We start from the raw sequence: 21,368 nt of genomic DNA, 5'->3' as shown, positions 1-21,368 counted from the left end.
ATTTATATAAATATAATTCAGATATTTTACTTTCCACTTCTGTATATTATGTCAGCGCAAATGATAGATATATTTCATAGTAAGAAATAAACCAAATATTTAACACAATACTACGAAGACATTTTTTCTGCAGGTATTGGGGTAGTATCCTTGATCTCCATTAAAACACCGAAGAATTATTATAGGAAAAATACAAACTACTTGTATGCCACCTTAAGCGTCTATGATAAAACTCACTCATCAATAAGGACCCACAAAAAATCAAATAATATTTTTCATATGCCTTTATTTAGCTATGAACACATTAACTACAGACGCTTTAAAAGTAATAGGTAACTAAAGCATTTGGAAAGTCTTATGATGTAAAAAAACGCACTATATTGTCATTAACATACTCAATAAAAATCCATATTAACTGCAAAAAAGTATATTTTATTTTAAAACTATAAAGTATCTTGCATAAACATGAAATATATGTATATAACTGCTAGAAATCAAGGATGATAATAACGTCCTACTTCTATTTACGGTAATTTGAAAAAAAATGTCTAGGTCATGGAAAAGGAATCACAGCATCAAATATCATTTCTAAAACTTTCAGATCGGTTTTTAATTCACAATTTAAGTATTGCTATTGAATGATGACAGAAAATGACCACGTTTTACAGACTGTGTCTCCACTGTGTTCTTTGAATTCATAGTTCTGATTGACATTCCAGGCACTTGCTTTTCCTTTCGTATTCACAGATATCTTTTGGTCCCCAAATTTCTGCAAGTTTAATTTGCAGAGATCGTATGGAATGCATACACCCTTTTCCTTGGTAAAATATACACCGATGATATCTCCCTCCTCTACCATGTACTGTTCAGATGCAGGAATCGCTACGTTTCTCTGCCGATCGTAAAGAGTGTTTGAAATAGTATTCCTCCCGATTAACTTGAAGCTGTAATGAATGGAAATAGACGTAACTTGATTGAGCATACTGCTAAGACTTCATGATGCTTAGTCAAATCAATATCTTAATAATGTAGACCTAGGGTAAGGGACATAACTCGAACAAATTGTTGGAACTGTTTAAGGCATTTCACATCAATCTCATTTAAGCATCAAAGTAACATTGATTTATTTAATTCTATTTCAAATGGAAGATTGACAGGCTTTGATGAAATTGAATATGATACAAACATATCACTGAAAACCAAAGAAAGATTCTAGCGGAAATCAAAAGAATGTAATTCAGGGACAAAGACCAGACATAGAAAACAAAAATACACAACAAAGAACATAAAATAACCAAAATAATATTTACAAGCAACAAAAGTAAATGAGCAACTCGGACGCCACTAAAACTGGGAGCATGGACCAGGTGCACCACTTTTCTAGAAACACGCACGAGTTGCTTATATAAAGTCAACTCTAGGGTAGCGGAAAGAGGAAAGGAAAACTATGACACGTTGAACAAATCAGTTTTCATGGTCAGACGGATACACCGTAACGATCCACGAATTCATGATGAGGACCATAAATCATCTTCAGTAATGACTTCAAACTTGTAGCATCATAACCCTGTTCCAGAATCCAATTGTAAGAAGTCTAGCGCGATATAAAAAGTCTGGGTAGTTACGGCAAGCTTCGGCATAACGAATGAATTCTCAATCCACAGGTGTTAAAGGGATGTTGCCACAGATGAAAGAAAAGTTGACAATACGGAATGAAAAGTCATCGCGTTTGTTGTATAGTTAGGTCAATAGTTTTCCTTTACCACGATGTCTAAGTTTATGTTAAGATATGAGGTTGACACAGTGTCTAGTATCTTTTATTTCAAGTTCTGTTAGGGTGGATGCGATGTATCAAATCTCCGAAATTAGGATTGTTTAACGATAACACGTCATCTATATAACAATTAGAAAAAAAAACAGAAAATAAAAACAAGCATCAATCAACTTAGACTATATTTAACATGTACTAGGCGTGCTAGTTATTAGGTGTTCTATATTTTCAAAGATGCAAAAAATGTTTGACATGAAAAGTATTTTATACGTTACATATTTTAAACAATTTACGATGACGTCAATCATTCCACAGAAATTTTAAGTGGTAATTTAAAGAGGCGGGACAGTTGAACTGATAGACACAAATACTTGCCAATTCTGTAATAAATGATACACCCCGAAAAAAATGTTACACATTTTTATCTTTGTAATTAAGCTGTTTTCATTCTAATTTGTTCTTAGGAGACAATTCACAAAGAAAGTCCAATAGTTTCTTCTGTATTTCAGTGTAATTTACAGAGTTAACCTCCTTAACTTTGAATTATACAGTACATATTTAATAATTTACATTTCCTAAGAACAAGGGCTATATCAAAATCTACATGTTAATATCTGTTTACTATAACATTTTAAAGATAATATCGAAAAAAAATATGTAGGCTTTTCAACCATATATCACATTTTCATGATTCTTATTAGGAGTGCTACTTAACATTTTATGGTGACATAAAAGAGCGTCACATTCATAACTTACAGATTAGTTGAAACTTGTCTCCATACACTGAACGTCACTTCACAGTTGACCATACTGTAAAACATCCATCCAACAACATCTCCTGTTTTATGTACACGCATTGAAAGGTTAACTCCTATATACATTTTCCGTTCTTTTCCCAAGTTATTTCGAGGGAGTAGTGACACGTCGTTATTTCTGGATGGAACAAGCGATGAATCTTTAAAATCAGAAAAAAAATATCAATACACATATCAAGAGATTTATACATGAAAATAAGAAGTAAGAATCATAATGTATATTACAATATACGATTCTTCGTTGCAGAGGGCGCTTACCATACCTGGTCCATGCTTCCAGTTTTTAGTCTGGGTTGCTTTATTACTTTTGTTTCTTTGTACGTGTCATTTTGATTATTTTATAATCTTTGTTGTGTATTTGTTTTCCTTATCTAGATTTTATCATTAGAATATATTATTTTGATTTCCGCTCGAATCTCGGTTCCCTTTATTTCTTTTCTTATTTAAAGGTCCGTGTCATTAACCGGTCACGCGCCAAATTTACCATAGGGAAAACTCATAGCCTTCTTATTTTTGTAAATTATTTTCTTTATAGTATTATTATGGAAATACATCAATATTTGTAGTATCTGCTTTGAAGTCTTTATTTTTACACCAAAAAGTCATTGAATAAATTATTAGATGCACAAAGGTATTTTAATATTCCGTGGAAAAAGTGAAAGAAAACAAATGATGTTAAAATTTGAAAGTAGTGAAATTTTATGATGTCACAAAGAGTGAAGGGGCTAGACATTGGACAACTCAAAACAAAACATATTCGAAATCAAAATATCATATTATCATTATTCCTACCATAGGGCAAAGAAAAAGTTTCAAAATTAATTGACTACTACTACCAAATTTAGGAAACAAGTTGCATATTAGAGTATAATAATATTTAGTAAAAGAAAACACTTAACTAACAAATGTGCCAGCATATAAAATAAATAGCATTTACAGAGTACTACGCATGAATACGCTGTTATGACTGTATGACTGATTGAAGGTAGCTCATGATTGTTTCTTGGTGAACTGAACCCGACAGCTTAATCAAGTACAATGGCACAAATTTAAACGGATAAATTTTTGTGGTCGCTATTTTCTGCGGATTTCGCCAAGTGCACTAATTGCACTTAAAAAGGCAATTCAAAATGTTAAAAATCATTTTTGGGGTGCTTTTCTTTCTTTCTGTCCACCGCGAATATATCAAAAAATGGTAGATCGCAAATATCAATACGCTTACAGTATTTGTGCTCACTCCTGAACATAAATATCCTAAAAAGTATATGGCATCTAACGATATACAAACATTTGAGTTATGTCTGCGAGAATGTATAATAAAACTCAATAGTATGACACAACTTATGACACACAAGTATAGATGACAAGGACACAAAACGGCCAACAAACGTACCTCTACATACTGGTGGATCTCCGGTGAGTGTACCATCTCTCAAGCACGCCCTTTTGTAATTACCATTTACCAAATCATAACCGTCATAACATTCGTATCCAAAATACTTTCCTACTCTTGCTTGTATAGATCCACCTGCTATCTTTCTGACATAAGGTGGGGTCTGAGGCTTTGGACAAGTTGAAACTAGACAAATATAAATAATAACGCTTAGAAAAAAAATAGAATGAAACAAATAAATAAAATGATTTATCCCATGAAAGACTTAACAGTAAAAAAATTTTTTCTTTATATTAACCTCAAGTATATATTCCTTTTTGTCCTTGCGTTTTGAGTATAACTCCAGCTAAGAATCATGCAAAATTTGATACATGGTTGGATAGCCTACATATTTGTATTTTTGATATTTTATTTGAATTGCCATAGTAAATAGAAATTAACATTCAGTTTGTCATATAACCTGCACTCTTAGAAGATAATCGAATGCACCGTAGATTTCAAAATTAAGGGAAATAACTCTGTACATGGTACTAAAATACAATAGAATCGATTGGATTTTCAATGTCGATATCTTCTTAGAGCCAGCAGATTTGAATGAATAATTCCTCATTTCATAATATCGACCCATAAAACAACTTAATTACAAAAATAAAAATATGTAGCCTTTCTTGGGGTGTATACAGAATTTGGATGATCCTTACAAAGACTGCTACTTCAAAATGAGCATAAAAGCGTATTATTATACATAATTTTTGAATAAATGACGATAATTATATACGCTTCGTAGCCAAAGTGGACCCATTAGGTATCATGCTGCCAAAACATATTTACCAAATTATTAGATATAATTTTCTTCCGGTTCATCATTTCATTTTAAACGGGTCTTAAAGTGTCAACTTTGTTAATATCCTATCTGAAAAGAAAACTTTCCAGGCAAAAGAGAACGCTTAGCCTTGTCTTTTACATTATTTCATCAGAAAGACAAAAGAGACATTTCTTATACAAAATGTTTATACCTTCACCACAGAATCCACAAGACCAGGGACAATTATGGATTGCAAATTCGTTGAAATCAACACACATAGTTGGTTCATTTCTGATCAGGTCTACACAGTCTGGTCGGTAATCAATACACAGGGATCTCTCTGAAACGTTACACGAAATGTAAAAAAACAAAAAAACAAAAAAAAAGCACAAAACAAAACAAAACAAAACAAAACAACAAAAAAAAACCAACAAAAAAAAAAAAAAGAAAAAAGAAAAACAATAAATCGAATTAAAAAAAATGTTCTAGACACTATAGACGATTAACTGTCACAAACAACATGTACTTGGCATATCCGAAGTTAATGATTTGTAGATATCTTTAATTCAGGATTACAGGAACCTTTGCATAGGAAATTTTTTTTGCCGAGAATATCACTAAAACTGACGATATACATATTAAAAACCCACATCAGTAAACGTTTAGAGTTTCTCACTAGAAGAAAACAAAGACTGCGTCACACAGTCACACAGTCATTACTTAAGCAAAATAACTGCATCAAACATATTTCCGTCCATACTGAACTGTTAACCAATTGTAAAAAAGCAAGGAAATGTTTACACTGAAGGTAAATGTTTAGATTAGGGAAAGTAAACAAATGTTATTAAGCGTACATATTTGTAAGAATCAGACAAAATGGGAAAAGTCGTGTTCTTAGGAGATTAAAAACATAAAGTGTGAACTGTAGAATTCAAAATTAAGGGAATTAACAAATTTCAAAATTCAATAGAAACTATTGGGTTTTCCATGTAGATTATTCCCTAAGAGCAGACAGATTGGAATGAATAATTTTTCATATCAACAAGACTCAGAAAACAACTTAATAACAAAAAGTAAAATATGAAGTCTTTTTGGAATGCATCACACATTACAGAATTTGCTTGATTCTTACAAAGACTCATACTTAAAAAAAGTCTTCGTCTATACTTACTACTGGGAGTGAACTTGCAAATGATAGAAAAATAGTCCGATTCACAATCCATACCATTCCATGTACCATCTTCTCGGACATTAGCACATGGACGCTTACTGTCGTTTTCTGAAACATTAGTTATTTGTTTTACTGTGTAGTTAAGAAACTATTTTGATGTTTTCATCATTGTGACGAAATGCTGATGTATGTTGTCAAAACAACTAAACTTAAAACATTTAAATTTCATCGCTAATGGAGCAACTTTCCTTTCGAATTAGTTAAAGCACACTGCACCGTTTTGGCTTCTATCAGTTGAGGAAAATATAAAATCAGTCATGTTCATATGTTTGGATTGCTACGATTCTTGCTTATTGTGCTACCTTTCAATGTATTATTTGCATATCCCAAATTAGTTTCGTTTAGAAATTTATCATTCAGGTTTAATAATTACATACCAGTTGCCCAGTTGGTCCATGTGGGTACGGAACCGTCATCCATCCAGATATGTTGGCCAGTTGAATCTTTCTCTATACCTAGCCAAAACGACCTGCTGTTGTCTCTACGTAACATATATCAAAACAATTAAGCATATGAATTTATGCTATTACGGTAACAGAGTCTATATTCAAGACTCCAACTTGACAATCCGGAATGCATTATTTATAGAAACCTTTGTACTTATCTGTTTTGTTTGTTTGTCACTCGCATGGTTTTCGGAAAATTCGGCATACTTCCTTAGTATAAAGATAATGGTATTGTATGAATATTACTATATATTTTAAAAGAATTATTGACATAAAAAAGTTGTGAGGTAAAATAATAAACATTAGTTGTATAAAGCATTTTTAAGGGGAGATTATTTGCGGGAATATATTCTACAGAAATGCAATGGAAATTGTAGTTGTTATTACATGTAATAAAGTCTTGTGACCCCCCAAATTTCCTTTCTTAGAAATATGACATTATGTCTATTAAGCGTTCATTTGTATAAATTTAGAAGAAATTACTTCTTCCAGTTTTTTAATAGTAATTTCCCACAGAAACCATATAACAATTGTATTTTATTAAGGCCCAGTTATTTCGAAATCAAATTATGTTTTTCATATTAAAATTCTAAAGTATGATTATCCAATGCAATTTTCCAGAAAACAGAAAAAATTATCGACCAGAATTATTAGATATGATCTACCTTAAACCGACAAAAGTAGTCGTTAACTATGACCAAAACTTGATATTTTATCGACTCAGTATCTAGAACATTTGTTTTAATATAAACATTATCACACAATTTCATTGATTGTTTTAATTACACTCTTATCATTCTATTATTCAACCTTAACGTTAACAGAAATTGATCATCTTCTGGTGTTTTTCCTGATGCTAATGATGCCTGATAGTAACCACATAATTGTTTCCCTTCGTTAACAGTCATGTGTACATCCAACCATTTATAACAGTTCCCGCTGTGACTTATCCACCCAAATGGGCAGCCTAAAATATGGAATGACTGAAATTTGCATAGATCTAATTAAATGATAGTTAAAAGGTATGTTTATTCGGAAACAAATCAAGACAAAAAAGATAAGGTGACATCCTATTATCTTAAGTTCCGGTCCATACGAAATTGAGACACTACATATGGTAGAAGTGATTTATGGTGCAGAAAAAAATCTTTAATCTTTATATGCTTTATTATGTACCAAAATGTACTTACATCTCCCACTAAATTCGTTGGGTTCTTGACATGCATGAATCATCGCCTGTCTGATTGTTATTAAGATTGCAGGTTAATAAAGAATCAGACAGAAACAGACAATCATAGATTCAACCACACTTTATGAACAAAAAGTGTTTATTTCAGTTTGTAAGCAAGGAATTCAAATGATATATACTATGTTTAAATAACCTTTCTATTGGCATACGTAAAATTTAGAGCGTTTGCGTCTTGTACTTTTTAATCACAAATCGATTTTCACTTCAAGATTTGTTTACTTACGTCCACATACAAACTTTCCCCCAGACCACGTTCCATCACTAAGACATACGCGTGCGTCCATTTCAATTCCATTCTTACAACGGAAACCCACCATATCTCCAACTGCGTATGATGTTTTTAGTGCTTGAATAGGCGTAGAATCGTCTGGAATCGTAGGTGTCTTGCAAGTGACTTTTGAGACTATTCAAAGAACAAGATATCAGTCAATCAATGATGTTTTACAGGGCATTAAATAGAGATTTTTGAACATCAAATAAAAACAAATAAATATCAGCTAACGTTGCTAATATGTAAGAAGTGATTTATGGAACGCAGTAACTTTTCAAAACGTTATTTTGTAGATGAAATACCGATTTATAAACAAAAAAGCGGTATCAAATGTCATGAATGTTGCAACATAGAAACCAAAAGACAACGTTCTGATTTTCTCAATAAATACACAATTTGTAGTCTGGCTAAGTAACAAAAAAAACCAACAAGTTTTTTGAAACCAAAAAAAAGTTCTTTAGAACATATTTAGACAAATATATATATATAAATAACTATCTTGTAAAAGTGGACGGTACTACATGATTCTTGAAGATTATAAACTTCTTGATTAACTTATTAGTGACAAGAGTCTAGACTTTACTGAAAGCAGATCGGATTTTAAAATAAAATTAAAACTATAACAAAATATGAAATATGTTCGTTTTAACTTTTTTAAATTTAATCACTTGCCTGTAAAACAGTAAAAAAACAAATATCATGGATAAAATGTGGTAATTATAGGGTAGAGAAACAACAAACACAAATAACGCTTTCATGGTATAGGATACAATTTCCCACCTGGCAATGGGTTTTCTGTTTCACATAGCCCGCACGACTTTCGACATCCTCTCCCTGCTTCATTATCTGACTGGCAAAATTCTGGATTATTTCCAATAAGCTCTTGGCAATCAAGGAATATATCATGGCATTTTTCTGAAAAAAAAAGAAACTTATTAAGAACAGCTATTCCTTATAACCATAACCAGAAAGTAGCTCTCCAGATTATTGGTTCCCAAAATGCATGTTTCATTTTAATTTTGTTAGTGGTAGTTCATTTTGATCATAATTTAAACAAGGAAAACTCGAATCTACAATATATGTAAGAGTTCTAATGATCTCATATGAATCTATGAATTTCATATTGGATGTACAGATACAGTGGTTTCAAAATAACAGCAACGTAGAGTTAAAGTCTTCACCTTAATTACAAATTGAACTATTTCAAACAAACGGACTAATAAAGTAACATTTTTATATAAAAAAACGAAACAGACTGGAGATTATTCGTATTTGTCAAGAACCAACCGAATGCATTTTATTTCTCAGTTACAGACCACATGACTAGTCCAGTCTGTAGTCCCTAAAGGATCGATTATTCCCGATGGGGATTTTATTAAACCATTGGTAGTGTCTAAATTTTATAGGGATGGGTACGTAATTAGAGTAATTTAAACGAAAGGCTGTCTTGAGCCTGAATCGCTCACCTGGTTAAATTTTACCTTTCAAGGGGTTGTCCGACAACTTTGACTCAAAGAATACGTTAGTGGGACTTAAAATAAGGACCATTTCATCAATTGAAAGTTTCATTCTATTGATTATAGTTTTCAAGATGTTGGCTGAAGACTGCAAAAAAATATATTTTTTTGTCTTTTAAGGGCAATAACTCTAACAAGGAGTTGTCCGAAAACTTTGATCCCCACAAACTTTTGTAGGCCTTATCTTAAGGATCACTTCAGCAACTGAAAGTATCATTAAAACACGTCAAAGTTTATTTTTCAAGGCCAATAACTCTCACATGGAGTCGTCCGACAACTTTGATCCCTCAGAGACTTGTAGGCCTTATAATAAGGATCACTTCAGCAGTGAAAGAATTTGACTAAACCTTACGGTTTTGGAGATATATGAAAAACTTCTGATTGACCCCTTTGTTCTATTTTAGTAAAAGCAGCCATGTTTTCCACGGATAAAAAATTCCTACATCAACTCTATGCAGAATACCCCTATTGAACATTCATATCAAATTTGGTTCCAATTGGTTTGATAGTGTCAGAGCAGACGATTTTTGAAATAAACAACATTAAAAAAGCAACAACAAAAAAAGTTGACAAAGGACAATAACTTCAACATGGCTTAACAGATTAAAACGAAGGCAGATAGATCTCATTATCATGAACACATTAATCTCGTTACAGAATCTGGTTGGATATATATGCGAGAAACTATTGTCTGACCCCTATGTTCTATTGTTAGTAACGGCAGCCAAGTTTTATTTTGACGGATCAAAAATCCGCACATCAGTTCTATGCAGGATAACCCAAAGAACATTCATACCAAGTTTGGTTCCAATTGGTCCAGTAGTGTCAGGAGATAAGAGTTTTGAAAAATTGTTAAGGACAACGGACGACGACGAAGACGGATTCCAAGTGATGGCAATAGCTCACATGGTCTTCAGCCAAGTGAGCTAAAAAGAAAATCATAATCATAATCATGTTCTGTATCAATATCATACCTACCCAGGTTACAAACATCACAATAATCTCGGCGACATTCTTCAGCATCCGTATAACACCAAGGGGCAGTGCCACCTCCCGCACGTCGACAGTAATTCTCTTGTAAGAATGAAAACGATTCACTGCGAAAAAAGGTTTATATAATTAGTGAATGATTTGTTTTTCTTCAAAAATATAATTAACAAAGTGCCTTCTATATAAATGAGCTAGAAAAATTAATCATCTATAAACACGTATTTAAAATAAAAGGTTATCCAATTAAATTTTATTGCTCGAAACAAATTACTGTAAAATGCTAGTTACGGCGGTGTACTAATTGTCTCTGCATTCGCGGTGTATAGATAAGAGCGAAAAAAATTTCTGCGAAACTTTAAAACATTTATTTATTTTTTAACCGTAAAAGTAGATGCCCGCTAATATGTTAAAATTAGCAATTAGTAATCCATCGACAGAATATGATACATATTTCACGTACAAATCACAAATTCATCAATTTAATTTACGACAGAAACAGTATTTATAAAACGTTATGAAATTACATTTCATTACTTTCTACGAAGTTTATCAACTAAGTGTTTTTGTTTTTTTTTTTTTTATAAAACCTTCATTAAAGTCTTAGAAAAGCTTGTCATAAATGTCCAAATATAATCTTTATTTCGATCACCAAACTTATGACTCAATATTCAAAAGAAAGATCAAGTTAGTGTGTTGGCTTATTTTAATTTGGTTTGACCACACAAAAACATATTGGAAAAATATAAATTATAAAGCAACATATTGATTACTTTATAACTAAAAATAAACATAAATTGTCATGTCATCGTAGAAAAAAATCTTTTCGTCAAAGAAAATAGAAAATAAGAAAAAATTGACTATGCAGATGTTCAAATAATGAAAATATCTTAAAGGCAATGAATTTTAGAATTTAAGCATGTAACAGATAACATTTAAAGACTAAAGTTTCTCATAAAGAAATGCAAGTTTCCTCATTCAGAGTCTCTGTAAGAACTCCTCATTCAGAGTCTCTGTAAGAACTCCTCATTCAGAGTCTCTGTAAGAACTCCTCATTAAAGCTGGAAAATGCACTGTTGTTTTGTCCATTATAACATTGGAAAAAATGTCAAATTTTCGTTTAATAAGGGCATGTAATACACTATTGTCACAGTTTGACAGTTTAACAATTAATTTGACCTTTATATGAAATAAATTCTCGTCAAACGAGCATGATTTTTTAATCTAGTATACTTTTGAATATATCCTTGCATCGGTCCAAATTGCCAATTTTATTTTGTTTTTATGAGAATTCTTTTGAATAATTTATTTTACATTTGTATGTTTATTTGGTCTAGTGTTTTAGTGGTTTTCATCTAGCTCATTGTTATAACCGAGGTTTCTTTGTCTTTTTGTAATGTTGCTATATTTTTGATAAGAAGTGTTCAATGTGTTTTTAAAAGCTTAACATATTATTTAACGGAGCCTCTACAAAAATATAATTAAGCGTACAGGATCATCTAGATACGGATTTTTTTTTAATTACATATTTTAATCTCAAACCAATTTAATAGCTACTTTCACTTTCAATTCACACCTCTGACCCATTTCTGCAGGTCTGTCGGATACCTGTCGTTTTGACAGAACGTCTAACGTTAGCCTCGCATGTATGCTCCGTATAAACACATACTTTTTGTTCAATGATACACACAAGGATTATCTATCTTTCCACCGCAAGAAATAACTATTTAGGTTGAATTTGAATGTCATGAAAAAAAAAGACAATTCAGTGTTATGTATACGTATCAACAACATTGAAAGCAAAGATCGATTATTGAAGTGAGCAAGACAAAAAAAGATCGATTATTGAAGTGAGCAAGACAAAAATGTCTAATTTCCCCATTTCTGGAATTAACTTCTCATGAACCAAGGATGATAAAGATAAAAGCTACGAATGTCTCCTGCACATGAACACATTATTCGTTATATAGAAAAACAGGTGATGTGGTATTATTGCTCATGAAACAGTCATCCACGAAAAGCTAAGAAACGAACACATATAAACTTCTACAGGTCACCACGCGTTCTTCAATGATGGACAAAACTCATGCAATAAAGCAAGCTGTAAAAGGACCCACAATAAATGAAGTGAAACTATTTATCTACGACGAAAATTGACCTAATCTATACATAAAAAAGTAAAACGAAAATACCAACGAACATAACAAACACAACGACAACCGCTGGACTACAGGTTTCAGGCTTGGGATAGGCATAAATTGTATGTGACAGGGTTAAATATGTTTGTGAGCACGCAACTCCACCTTTAAACTGCATAAGAGGGTTGTTGGAAAATACAACAATTAAACTGCAATATATGTACCTTTTTCCATACAGATTTCTGTCACAATGTGTTACTTTATGCCATGGAAGACAAGACTGGAACTTCCGTGTTATATTTACTTTACCATTGTAGGTTGTTCCATTGCCAGTATAGCAAAGATCACTCCCTATCAAATAAATGTTTGTGATGTTGTGAAAGCAAAATTTGGTAAAAGAGTCTTCTCATTTACTTTTGTTTCTATGTTCATGTTTTTTTTATTACCAGTCTTCAGTTTTGTGTTTCTATTTTCTTTGTACAGTCGTTTTCTCTTAATTATGATATTCCCTAATTCCCTAGATTTCCCCACTTAATATAAGTTGGTATGAAGAAACACCAACTTGCATATGATGGGTGTCCTTTCAGAAGCGGAAATTGTTTACTATTAAGCGCAAAATTATCATTATTTTAGTAGGTCCTTTAATAATTATGGAGATACTTCATTAATGATGGACTTCCATAGTCAGGACCTCTATAAATATTCAAGGAGCTCCAATATTCGATGTCAAGACATCCATTATTCGATTTCAGGAGCTCCTTAAACATTTGGACCTCCACAATTCTCTATCAGGACCTCAAGGGATATTTAAGGAGCTCATGAAATCGAGTTGTAGAGGTCAAGAAATATTTGAGGACCTCCTGAAATTAAACAATTATCCATGTAGGCACTGAAATAATTCAGGAGGTCCTTAAATTGGAGGTAAATAATGAATTTATAAATAGTGAAAAGTGTGACTTATTTTGCGCCACACAGATTAATACAGTCACTGCACCTGATCTCATACAACTTTATAAGGGTCCTAAGTAACTTTGTATTTTGTTTTTCTAGACTATTTCCCCTTTTGATTGCCTTATTAAACATTTATGGTTTATTTGTTTGCAATATAACATTTGGCAATTTTCTACATGTACATCACATATATATTTCTACATATGTTATATATATTTTTCTACATGTATCACATATATATATATTTATATAACGCCGGAAAATATCAAATTATTTGACGAGCTTTACGAACAGTCAGATCGCCAGGGTTGCCCGGGTAATTATTATCAGCAATCTTTTGAGCGCTGTGGTCGGCACCTTTAAACTTGTTTCCTTTTCCTGTTTTTGACGTTGCTCAAAACTGAAAAGGTAACCAGGAGATATTATGCAGTGGAGGAATAAAGCTTTGCGTCATTCGACACCATTTATATATATAGTAGAAAGCTTAGTTGCAGGATAAATCTATGATAAGACTCATTTTTTATATTGTTATGATGGTTTTCATAAAGAATACCTTTTAATAACGAAACTGTCGCACTAAACCCAATGTGTTCGTGTTCGTTATGTCCACTTAAAAAGCTAAGTCCTAGGAAATTCTGGAACGTTACTACAGACTTTTCAAACCTATCACCACAATACCTATAATGTGTTGAAAAATAAAACTGATAACTAATGTTGATTTGGATTCAATTATCGCTTTCGGAAATAGCTAACATTATCTTACAACACTTTTTGTCGAATTCATCAAAGTAATATATATATTAGAAAGCAGTAAGTTTCATCACACATAGATTTCGAAATGGAAAAGACCACGTACACTAAAATATGGCATGATCATTTTGATTTTATTAAATTCATTGGAGAAAATAGTATGATGCAGAGAAACAATAGGTAAAAATGATCACTTCCAATGTGATTAATGCTTTAAGTGAATATCGCCTTGTTCATGTATATGTCAAAATGATAAATTATGAACTGTCAATCAAACAGACGGACGGACAGACGGCCGTGATAAAAAAGAAAGAGAATACCTAATTTCTGGTTGTCCCGGCAAATCACTCCTAATTCCGACGTATGAGAGACAATCACCACTGTTGCTGGTATGAATATCAAAATGATCAAAGTTCAGTATGAATTTGCTATCTGGTGGTCCCTGTTATCAATTTAAAATAATCACATGTTTAATGCCAATCTGGATAGAACATTTAATGTAATTTTGAGACAATAATTGTATTTTCATCTTACGTTTGGAAAGTTATACATTTCGAGTTTGTCTCAGGCTAAAGATGCATTACCATGGGAGACGGGAGTAATTATTTAAAAAAAAAACTCAAAAAAAACTCAAAAGACTACACATCTTTTTGCTTAATTCAAAAATGTATTGTTTTATTATCGTTTACCTTTAGGAGTTCTCTAAAACAGGCATATCATTAATGGTGTTCATCCATGGAATGTGGTAGTGTTATGATGTTTTTGAGGTAAAATTATGAAACTATATACATCAAGTAATCAGAAAAAGGGCAGTGATTTGTTCTCAAGTGGAAACTGTAATGGCAAATGATGTAGTTAAACCTCTCTCTTCATAATTAACCATCGCTTAATTCGTGTTTCAACAAACCATCCTTATGAGAAAATCTTCATTTTTAACTTTTCGACGAGATGCGGATTTTAGTTAACTTTAAATAGCTTCCAAATGAGGCAAAAGTTTAGTTTACTATCATTGAGGTAATTACTTGTAAGTTTATAATCTTTAAATAAATTTATACCTTAAAAATGAAGTTACATTTATATTGTGCCGGATATGGTCCTGGATAGTTTGGACTTGATACAGTAATAGTAGGGTTTGTATCTGATAGTTCATATATTCCTCCACAATCTAAAACATATGATAATAAATCAATATATTTTCATTTAATTCAATAACAGAATTCTTGTTTTGCGCAAAGAGAAGAGACCAACATTATCTATTCTAAAAATTACACAAAAGAGTTTTCATTAAAGACATGTTTTCGGAAATATTCGGAACGAAGGTCAAAGAAACAGTTAAACATATTTCTTTCTGGAATAAAATCTTCAAGGGTGGTCGTCTATCCAAGCATCTTGTCCAATTGTAATGACAAATTGGGTTGAAGAGCGACATAGAAGAATTGGGTTGAAGAGCGACATAGAAGAATTAGGTTGGAAGAGAGACATAGAAGAATTTAGTCACTTTTATTTTGACATTTCTTGTATTGTTATATAGACCTTTAAAAACGAAGTGTCTTTAAGTATAAAAAAGCAAGACAGTGGGTGATTCATCATACATCAATTAGATCAATGAAACTGTTCTAATATACTTGGTATGTCCGTGAAAACAACTCGTCTTATGATCTGCTATATATATCGTGTAATATTTTTGAATGGTTATAGTGTAAAGTTTTCCGGAAAGAAATTTCAGTACTTTTCTGTAGTAAACTTAAGCAATGAAATTAATTATCACGCTTCTCGTTCTTATTATATTGTTTATTAGCAGTTCATGTGTGCATGTTCAAACATTTATATTCCGTGGAAGAGTAATTAACGAAACCCAGATTCGAGGGGTAAACAAAAGAAAATATTCCTAGGTTACAGACTAGACATGTAAAATTGACTTACACAAAAACGAACATGAAAAAAAGGTAACACTACAGAGAACAAAACCCAGATTCCACTTAAAACCAGGAGCATGGACCAAGTGCGCCGGTTACACTTCCGAAATATATGACGTGAGTTACGGCTTCCATTCTAATTCAATAAAAACATAATATACCTGTGATTGGTCGTGAGTAATGACATAGGAAGACCTGATATTTCTTGGAAACTATTGAAATCTTTGGGACAAATCCGAAAACGGCCTGTTTTCCAGTAGCTGCGTTATTGACCTGAATATAGTCTTCCTTTTCAACCATATCTAAAGTTTATTAAACAGTAATTGTTAAAAGATGAAAATAATTTCATATGGATCTTTAAGATGTTTAAATCAAACAAAAAGAGATATGAATTAGATTTCCTCTCTCCGAAAATGGGTAAAAGAATAATCAAGGGAACCAAAATTCCAACCGAAATCAAAGGACTGTAATCCAGGGACAAAGACACAATGTGCAAGAAGGCACTGTTCTCTGTGAAAAAAGCTAATTATCCAATAATTTTGTCGTATAATGACCCAAACATAGGTAAATGTACATGTATTGAAACATGAAACTGCAATGTTTTATTCATCACATATGGATGTTATTTTAATTAACAATTTTAATGAAGCAAAAGAAATAGCGCACTTCGTCTGTTTTGAAAATGGGCACAGATAGTAAATGTTTTTGTGAAAAATCTAATTATACCCTACTTTGCCGTGCAATGCCACATGTGAATATACATATTTTCGTCATGACACTGCAAATTGTCCATACAGGTAAAACTGTAATAACAGCATGTTTATGTGACTAAACTGCTATTGTCATTACCTGTCCGTGAATAACAATTATTATTATATTCTCTGAAAAATTCTACGCCTTCGACCAACAATTGACGTTCAGAACACTCATATTAGATATAACATATATACACTTCATGTTTACGATGAAGTGACCGAGCGCCCTTTTCTTCGCGCTCAAGATTCTAAAGTGTTTAAGTGTTAATTTCAATTTTGGAACATTGTGAAGACTGTAAAGCCATGTTAAAACTGCGGAAAAAGTTTCCGGAGAGGAATTTCTTCTTTGTACTCGGTATTTTCATCAGTATCACAACAATATCAACTACGCTTAACAAATACACATATCAACTATACATACCGATTACTTTCTGACATGGGAATTTATTTAGACTGAATAAAACAAAAGAGTCCTCTGTCGGTAGAGGGATTGGATCAGACCACATCCCGTCATCTCGACAACAAAAATGGATCTGAGTATCTGTAGAAAAGTCTCCGTCGGGAAGAAACTCGACATTTAATGTTTGTGGTTGTGATGTACCGTCGAATCTCACATATCCATCATCGAATCCTATTGTTCAAATAAGAAATTTTGTTCCAATCAAGAAGCTGATTAAGCAATTGATAATTCGATATGTAATCTTAAAATCGAGTTCTATAGACTAGTTTCATTTTGTACTTAAGTTCATTTCTGATATGTTTGTTATCAGGTTTATAGTTTCTTTGACTTCAAATCAAGATACTCTCCCCATATCTTCTATAGAGTTTTGGGGAATTTTATATAGTGATCAAATTATCCTGAAGCATAACAAATCCCAGTCAACATAATTGTTCATTTCTACACAAAATATATTCAATATCATACCTGATGGGCATGATCCACCAAAGTTTAAGAAACAATATGATCCAGGTGACCATTTCACATCATTACCAAACATGTTACTTCGCGGCTTCGAGCAAAACTTGAATACCATTTCATTGTTATTCACAGTAACCTCAGAATACAAAGGGTCTGAGAAGGTCAGAGTTTCAATGTTTTGTTTAACGGAACTCTCAGTGAATCCCCTGGGACAACCATCTTTTGACTTGACCATAGCAAATGAATCTTGAGGCCATCGTGAGTAAAGAAGATCAGAATCTACAAATTTAAAATCGTAGTGAGTTAAGTACCTACAGTTCAAACTAAAATACCTTTGAAATATTGCGTTTAATGTATCTAATACTGTTTTTCAAGAATATGAAATATCGACAAAAATATACCTAAGCATCAAAATAAAAGACAACCTAGAGACACCAATAAACATATAAATGACTAAAACATGGAAACGGGAACCAAAATTGGATCTTCATACACAGTGTTTCCAAAAAAATAAAGAGATAATAAACAAAACTGTCATTAGTTAATTATTAATCATTAGGATATAACTAATAATATATTTACAGAAATGCAGTCAACATTAGTACATACTATAAGACTCGGGAGTATAATAGCAATAGTAAAAGGTGTATTGCCGGTAATATTTCTTGACACGTGGAACGGATCCCAGGATGTAAGCTACGTCCTGGTCAACATTCTTTACTTTGAAGTATTCCAATGTTGAAATCATTCCTGAAATAATAACAATATCAAGATTGTTTGTATAAGCAAGAGCACATGTCTTATTGTCATGTCGCCAGTCTTTTATTTGTCTTTGAACTTTCTCTCTTTCACTTTGTATGTGTTTGCACGGTCTTTGTTCCCTTAATATGAACAATTCTTGCATTTTCTGATTTAATTTAGATGACCTAGCAAAAATCTAGGCTATGTGCAAATGTTATAGATTAGTCGAATTGCTAATAATAACAAATGATGGCAGGTTATAAAATCATGTATCATTTATAGTATCAATAAGACTTTTATAGATGCATGTCTACAGAACACTTAAGATGTCTACTAAATATAGATAAAATGTACCACATTTAGCACCCAATGGATGAAAATAGACCATACGCACTTGTTGTTTACAACCTAGCACCTAGAAATCGCAGCTATTGATAAAACAATTATCTTTTTACACTTCAGAACTAAATACCGTATACGTCGTTTATCACTTCTATTAAATGAGACAAAATGAAATGTATGAAAGTAGATTTAATAAGGTTATGAAAATCAGTAGAAATCAGGTCATGACAGCTGTTCAAACTAAATACGTATATACCAAAATGATGGTTATATAGTCATGTGCAAACCACCCTTTTAGAGCTAGACTAAATCTGACATAGATAGAAAAAATTTCTGTATGAAAAAAAATTAGGATTTTTGTTACTTATGCTAAAAGCAGTATATTATAGTTTTTTAATCATTCAAACCTTAGTTGGATAATGATATTATCTTCTACTTAAAACTCCTCTGTATAACTGGTCCCAGTGACATAAACCAAGTCTCAATATTGGCCCATAGTTTGTGACATTATAAAATCCTAAGGCTTCGATGGAGTTACATTTATACATTGGAAGTTAAGAATATTTTTATTATAATTTTGTTGCGCCAGGGTCTGTATTCTTTGTTCCGACAATGTACGAGTCACTTCCCGTCAACAAAATCTCCGTATCATACAGTACTTGTATAGGGGAAAACTTCCAATCCAATTATATGGAATATGGAGAATGGGGGATGTGGAATGAGAATAAGGGATGGAGATAGTGTATGGTGGATGGGGATTTTGAATGGGGAGGACAGAGAAATTATTGTAAATGTATTGATACAAAAATATATTCAAAAGAAAAATTTAAGTGGTGAAGAATTAAAACAAAATATAAAATTAATTTTGATAAAGAAAATATCTGATAAGTTACATGCAATGGAAATTTTATGGGGGAATGACTATTTTTTAGGGGGGAAATTGGGTTGTAACAATAAGGAATGAAATATGGTGTGTATGGTGTATTGTGTAGGGAATTTTTATACCATTCAAGAGCTGAAGAAGTAAAATATAAGCTCATATCACGAACAAAGATCAATTACATGTCATTACTCTTGTATTCTATATTTAGATATAATTAATAACAATAACGTGATATTATGTAACTATAGTAGCTTTCGAAATCGTCATACCAAAACTATTTTTGCTGCAAATATACACCGTTTAGAAGAAAAGGTTTTTAAATTTGGGTCCAATTTTGTCATTTTAGGTCTTACACATTCTCATACTATATATAACAGAGATGTAAGGCGCATTTTAGTTTTACAACCAAATTGTGTATAACCAAATGATACCTGCGCAGAGGGTTTATTCGCTGGTTGAAAATTTAACAACTTCGCCACATTCAGTACATAAACCCATCTCTATATGCAAATTAGTAAAATACAACGAAAACCACATTGCTTGTTTAATATGCATTGTAATTTGTTTTTCACACTATGTACATCACAGCCTATAAACTAGCGGAGTGATATATATTAAATCAGAAAGCAGATTTAGGTTCTTAAAGAGATTATATAGCCACTTCATTCCTTAATCGGCAAAACATCATACCTTGAACCTGCTGGCAACCATAACTGGTCTGCTGAAACAGAATGAATGGTTCTTTGTTCGGTAAGATGAGTTTCTTTGAAAGTCTTGCATCAGAACGACAACAAAAGTTCCATATGACGTCTTCTATATAATTCCCGTCTGGTTGGAAACCTTCTGTTTTTGGTCTGTTGAATGTATCTATCTTGACAGCTCCTTTCTCGAATCCTAACAATGTAATAAACAAATGATGGCATTCATTAAGTATAACTGAAGTAATATATATCAACAGCATAGCAAAATACTGTGTGAGTCTAAACATCGGTGGGATCCTTTTTGAAATGAAAATAATATGTAAAAAAGTGAAAGCAATTCTGCAAGAGAAATTATAAATAGAGAAATGAGGGGAAAGCCATGGAAACATCAAAAAGTCAAAGAGACAATTTAAGAACATGTTTTTTTATAATCTTAGTTTCGATAGACTGCTACATCTGATCATAATCACATGATCAAATTAATAATATAGGTTACGTCCATCGTTTTAGTTGATAGTAAAATGAAAGCATTCTTATTAACGACATCTGAATTTCCTGATGTCGTGTTTTGGTCAAAACATCATAATATGGTGGAAAAAGTAGTAGAAAACTTAAGTGCATGAAGATGAATTCCAATGAATACTAAATAATTGAATTAGGTATTATTTCACTCGGCGGGTGTTTCTAGAAAAGCAGAGGGCGCTTACCCTACCGGTGCATCTGGTCCATGCTCCAGTTTTTAATGTAGTCCGAGTTGTTCATTTGCTTTTGTTACTTTGCAGTATGA

General features: G+C 32.1%; 1 protein-coding gene across 1 annotated transcript in view; it reads right to left on the bottom strand.

The window, feature by feature from the left end:
• Positions 1-292: 292 nt before the first annotated feature.
• Positions 293-21,368, bottom strand: part of LOC148601808 (uncharacterized) — a 31,587-nt gene continuing 10,511 nt past the window's right edge. The window contains 19 exon segments of the mRNA XM_088556228.1: positions 293-944; positions 2,528-2,726; positions 3,980-4,165; positions 4,996-5,124; positions 5,956-6,063; positions 6,393-6,496; positions 7,272-7,428; positions 7,934-8,113; positions 8,762-8,896; positions 10,477-10,595; positions 12,848-12,974; positions 14,128-14,252; positions 14,645-14,766; positions 15,380-15,489; positions 16,402-16,542; positions 17,417-17,626; positions 17,921-18,193; positions 18,524-18,664; positions 20,571-20,774. Of these exon segments, the coding sequence (XP_088412354.1) occupies positions 632-944; positions 2,528-2,726; positions 3,980-4,165; positions 4,996-5,124; positions 5,956-6,063; positions 6,393-6,496; positions 7,272-7,428; positions 7,934-8,113; positions 8,762-8,896; positions 10,477-10,595; positions 12,848-12,974; positions 14,128-14,252; positions 14,645-14,766; positions 15,380-15,489; positions 16,402-16,542; positions 17,417-17,626; positions 17,921-18,193; positions 18,524-18,664; positions 20,571-20,774 (3,083 nt within the window). The 3' untranslated portion in view covers positions 293-631.

The sequence above is a fragment of the Perna viridis genome, chromosome 12, assembly GCF_037379345.1.
Source record: "Perna viridis isolate PV_CMFRI_1.1 ecotype Kerala chromosome 12, ASM3737934v1, whole genome shotgun sequence".
NCBI lineage: Eukaryota > Metazoa > Mollusca > Bivalvia > Mytilida > Mytilidae > Perna > Perna viridis.
The sequence above is the reverse complement of the archived record's forward strand: the minus strand, read 5'-3'. Positions and strand labels throughout refer to the sequence as shown.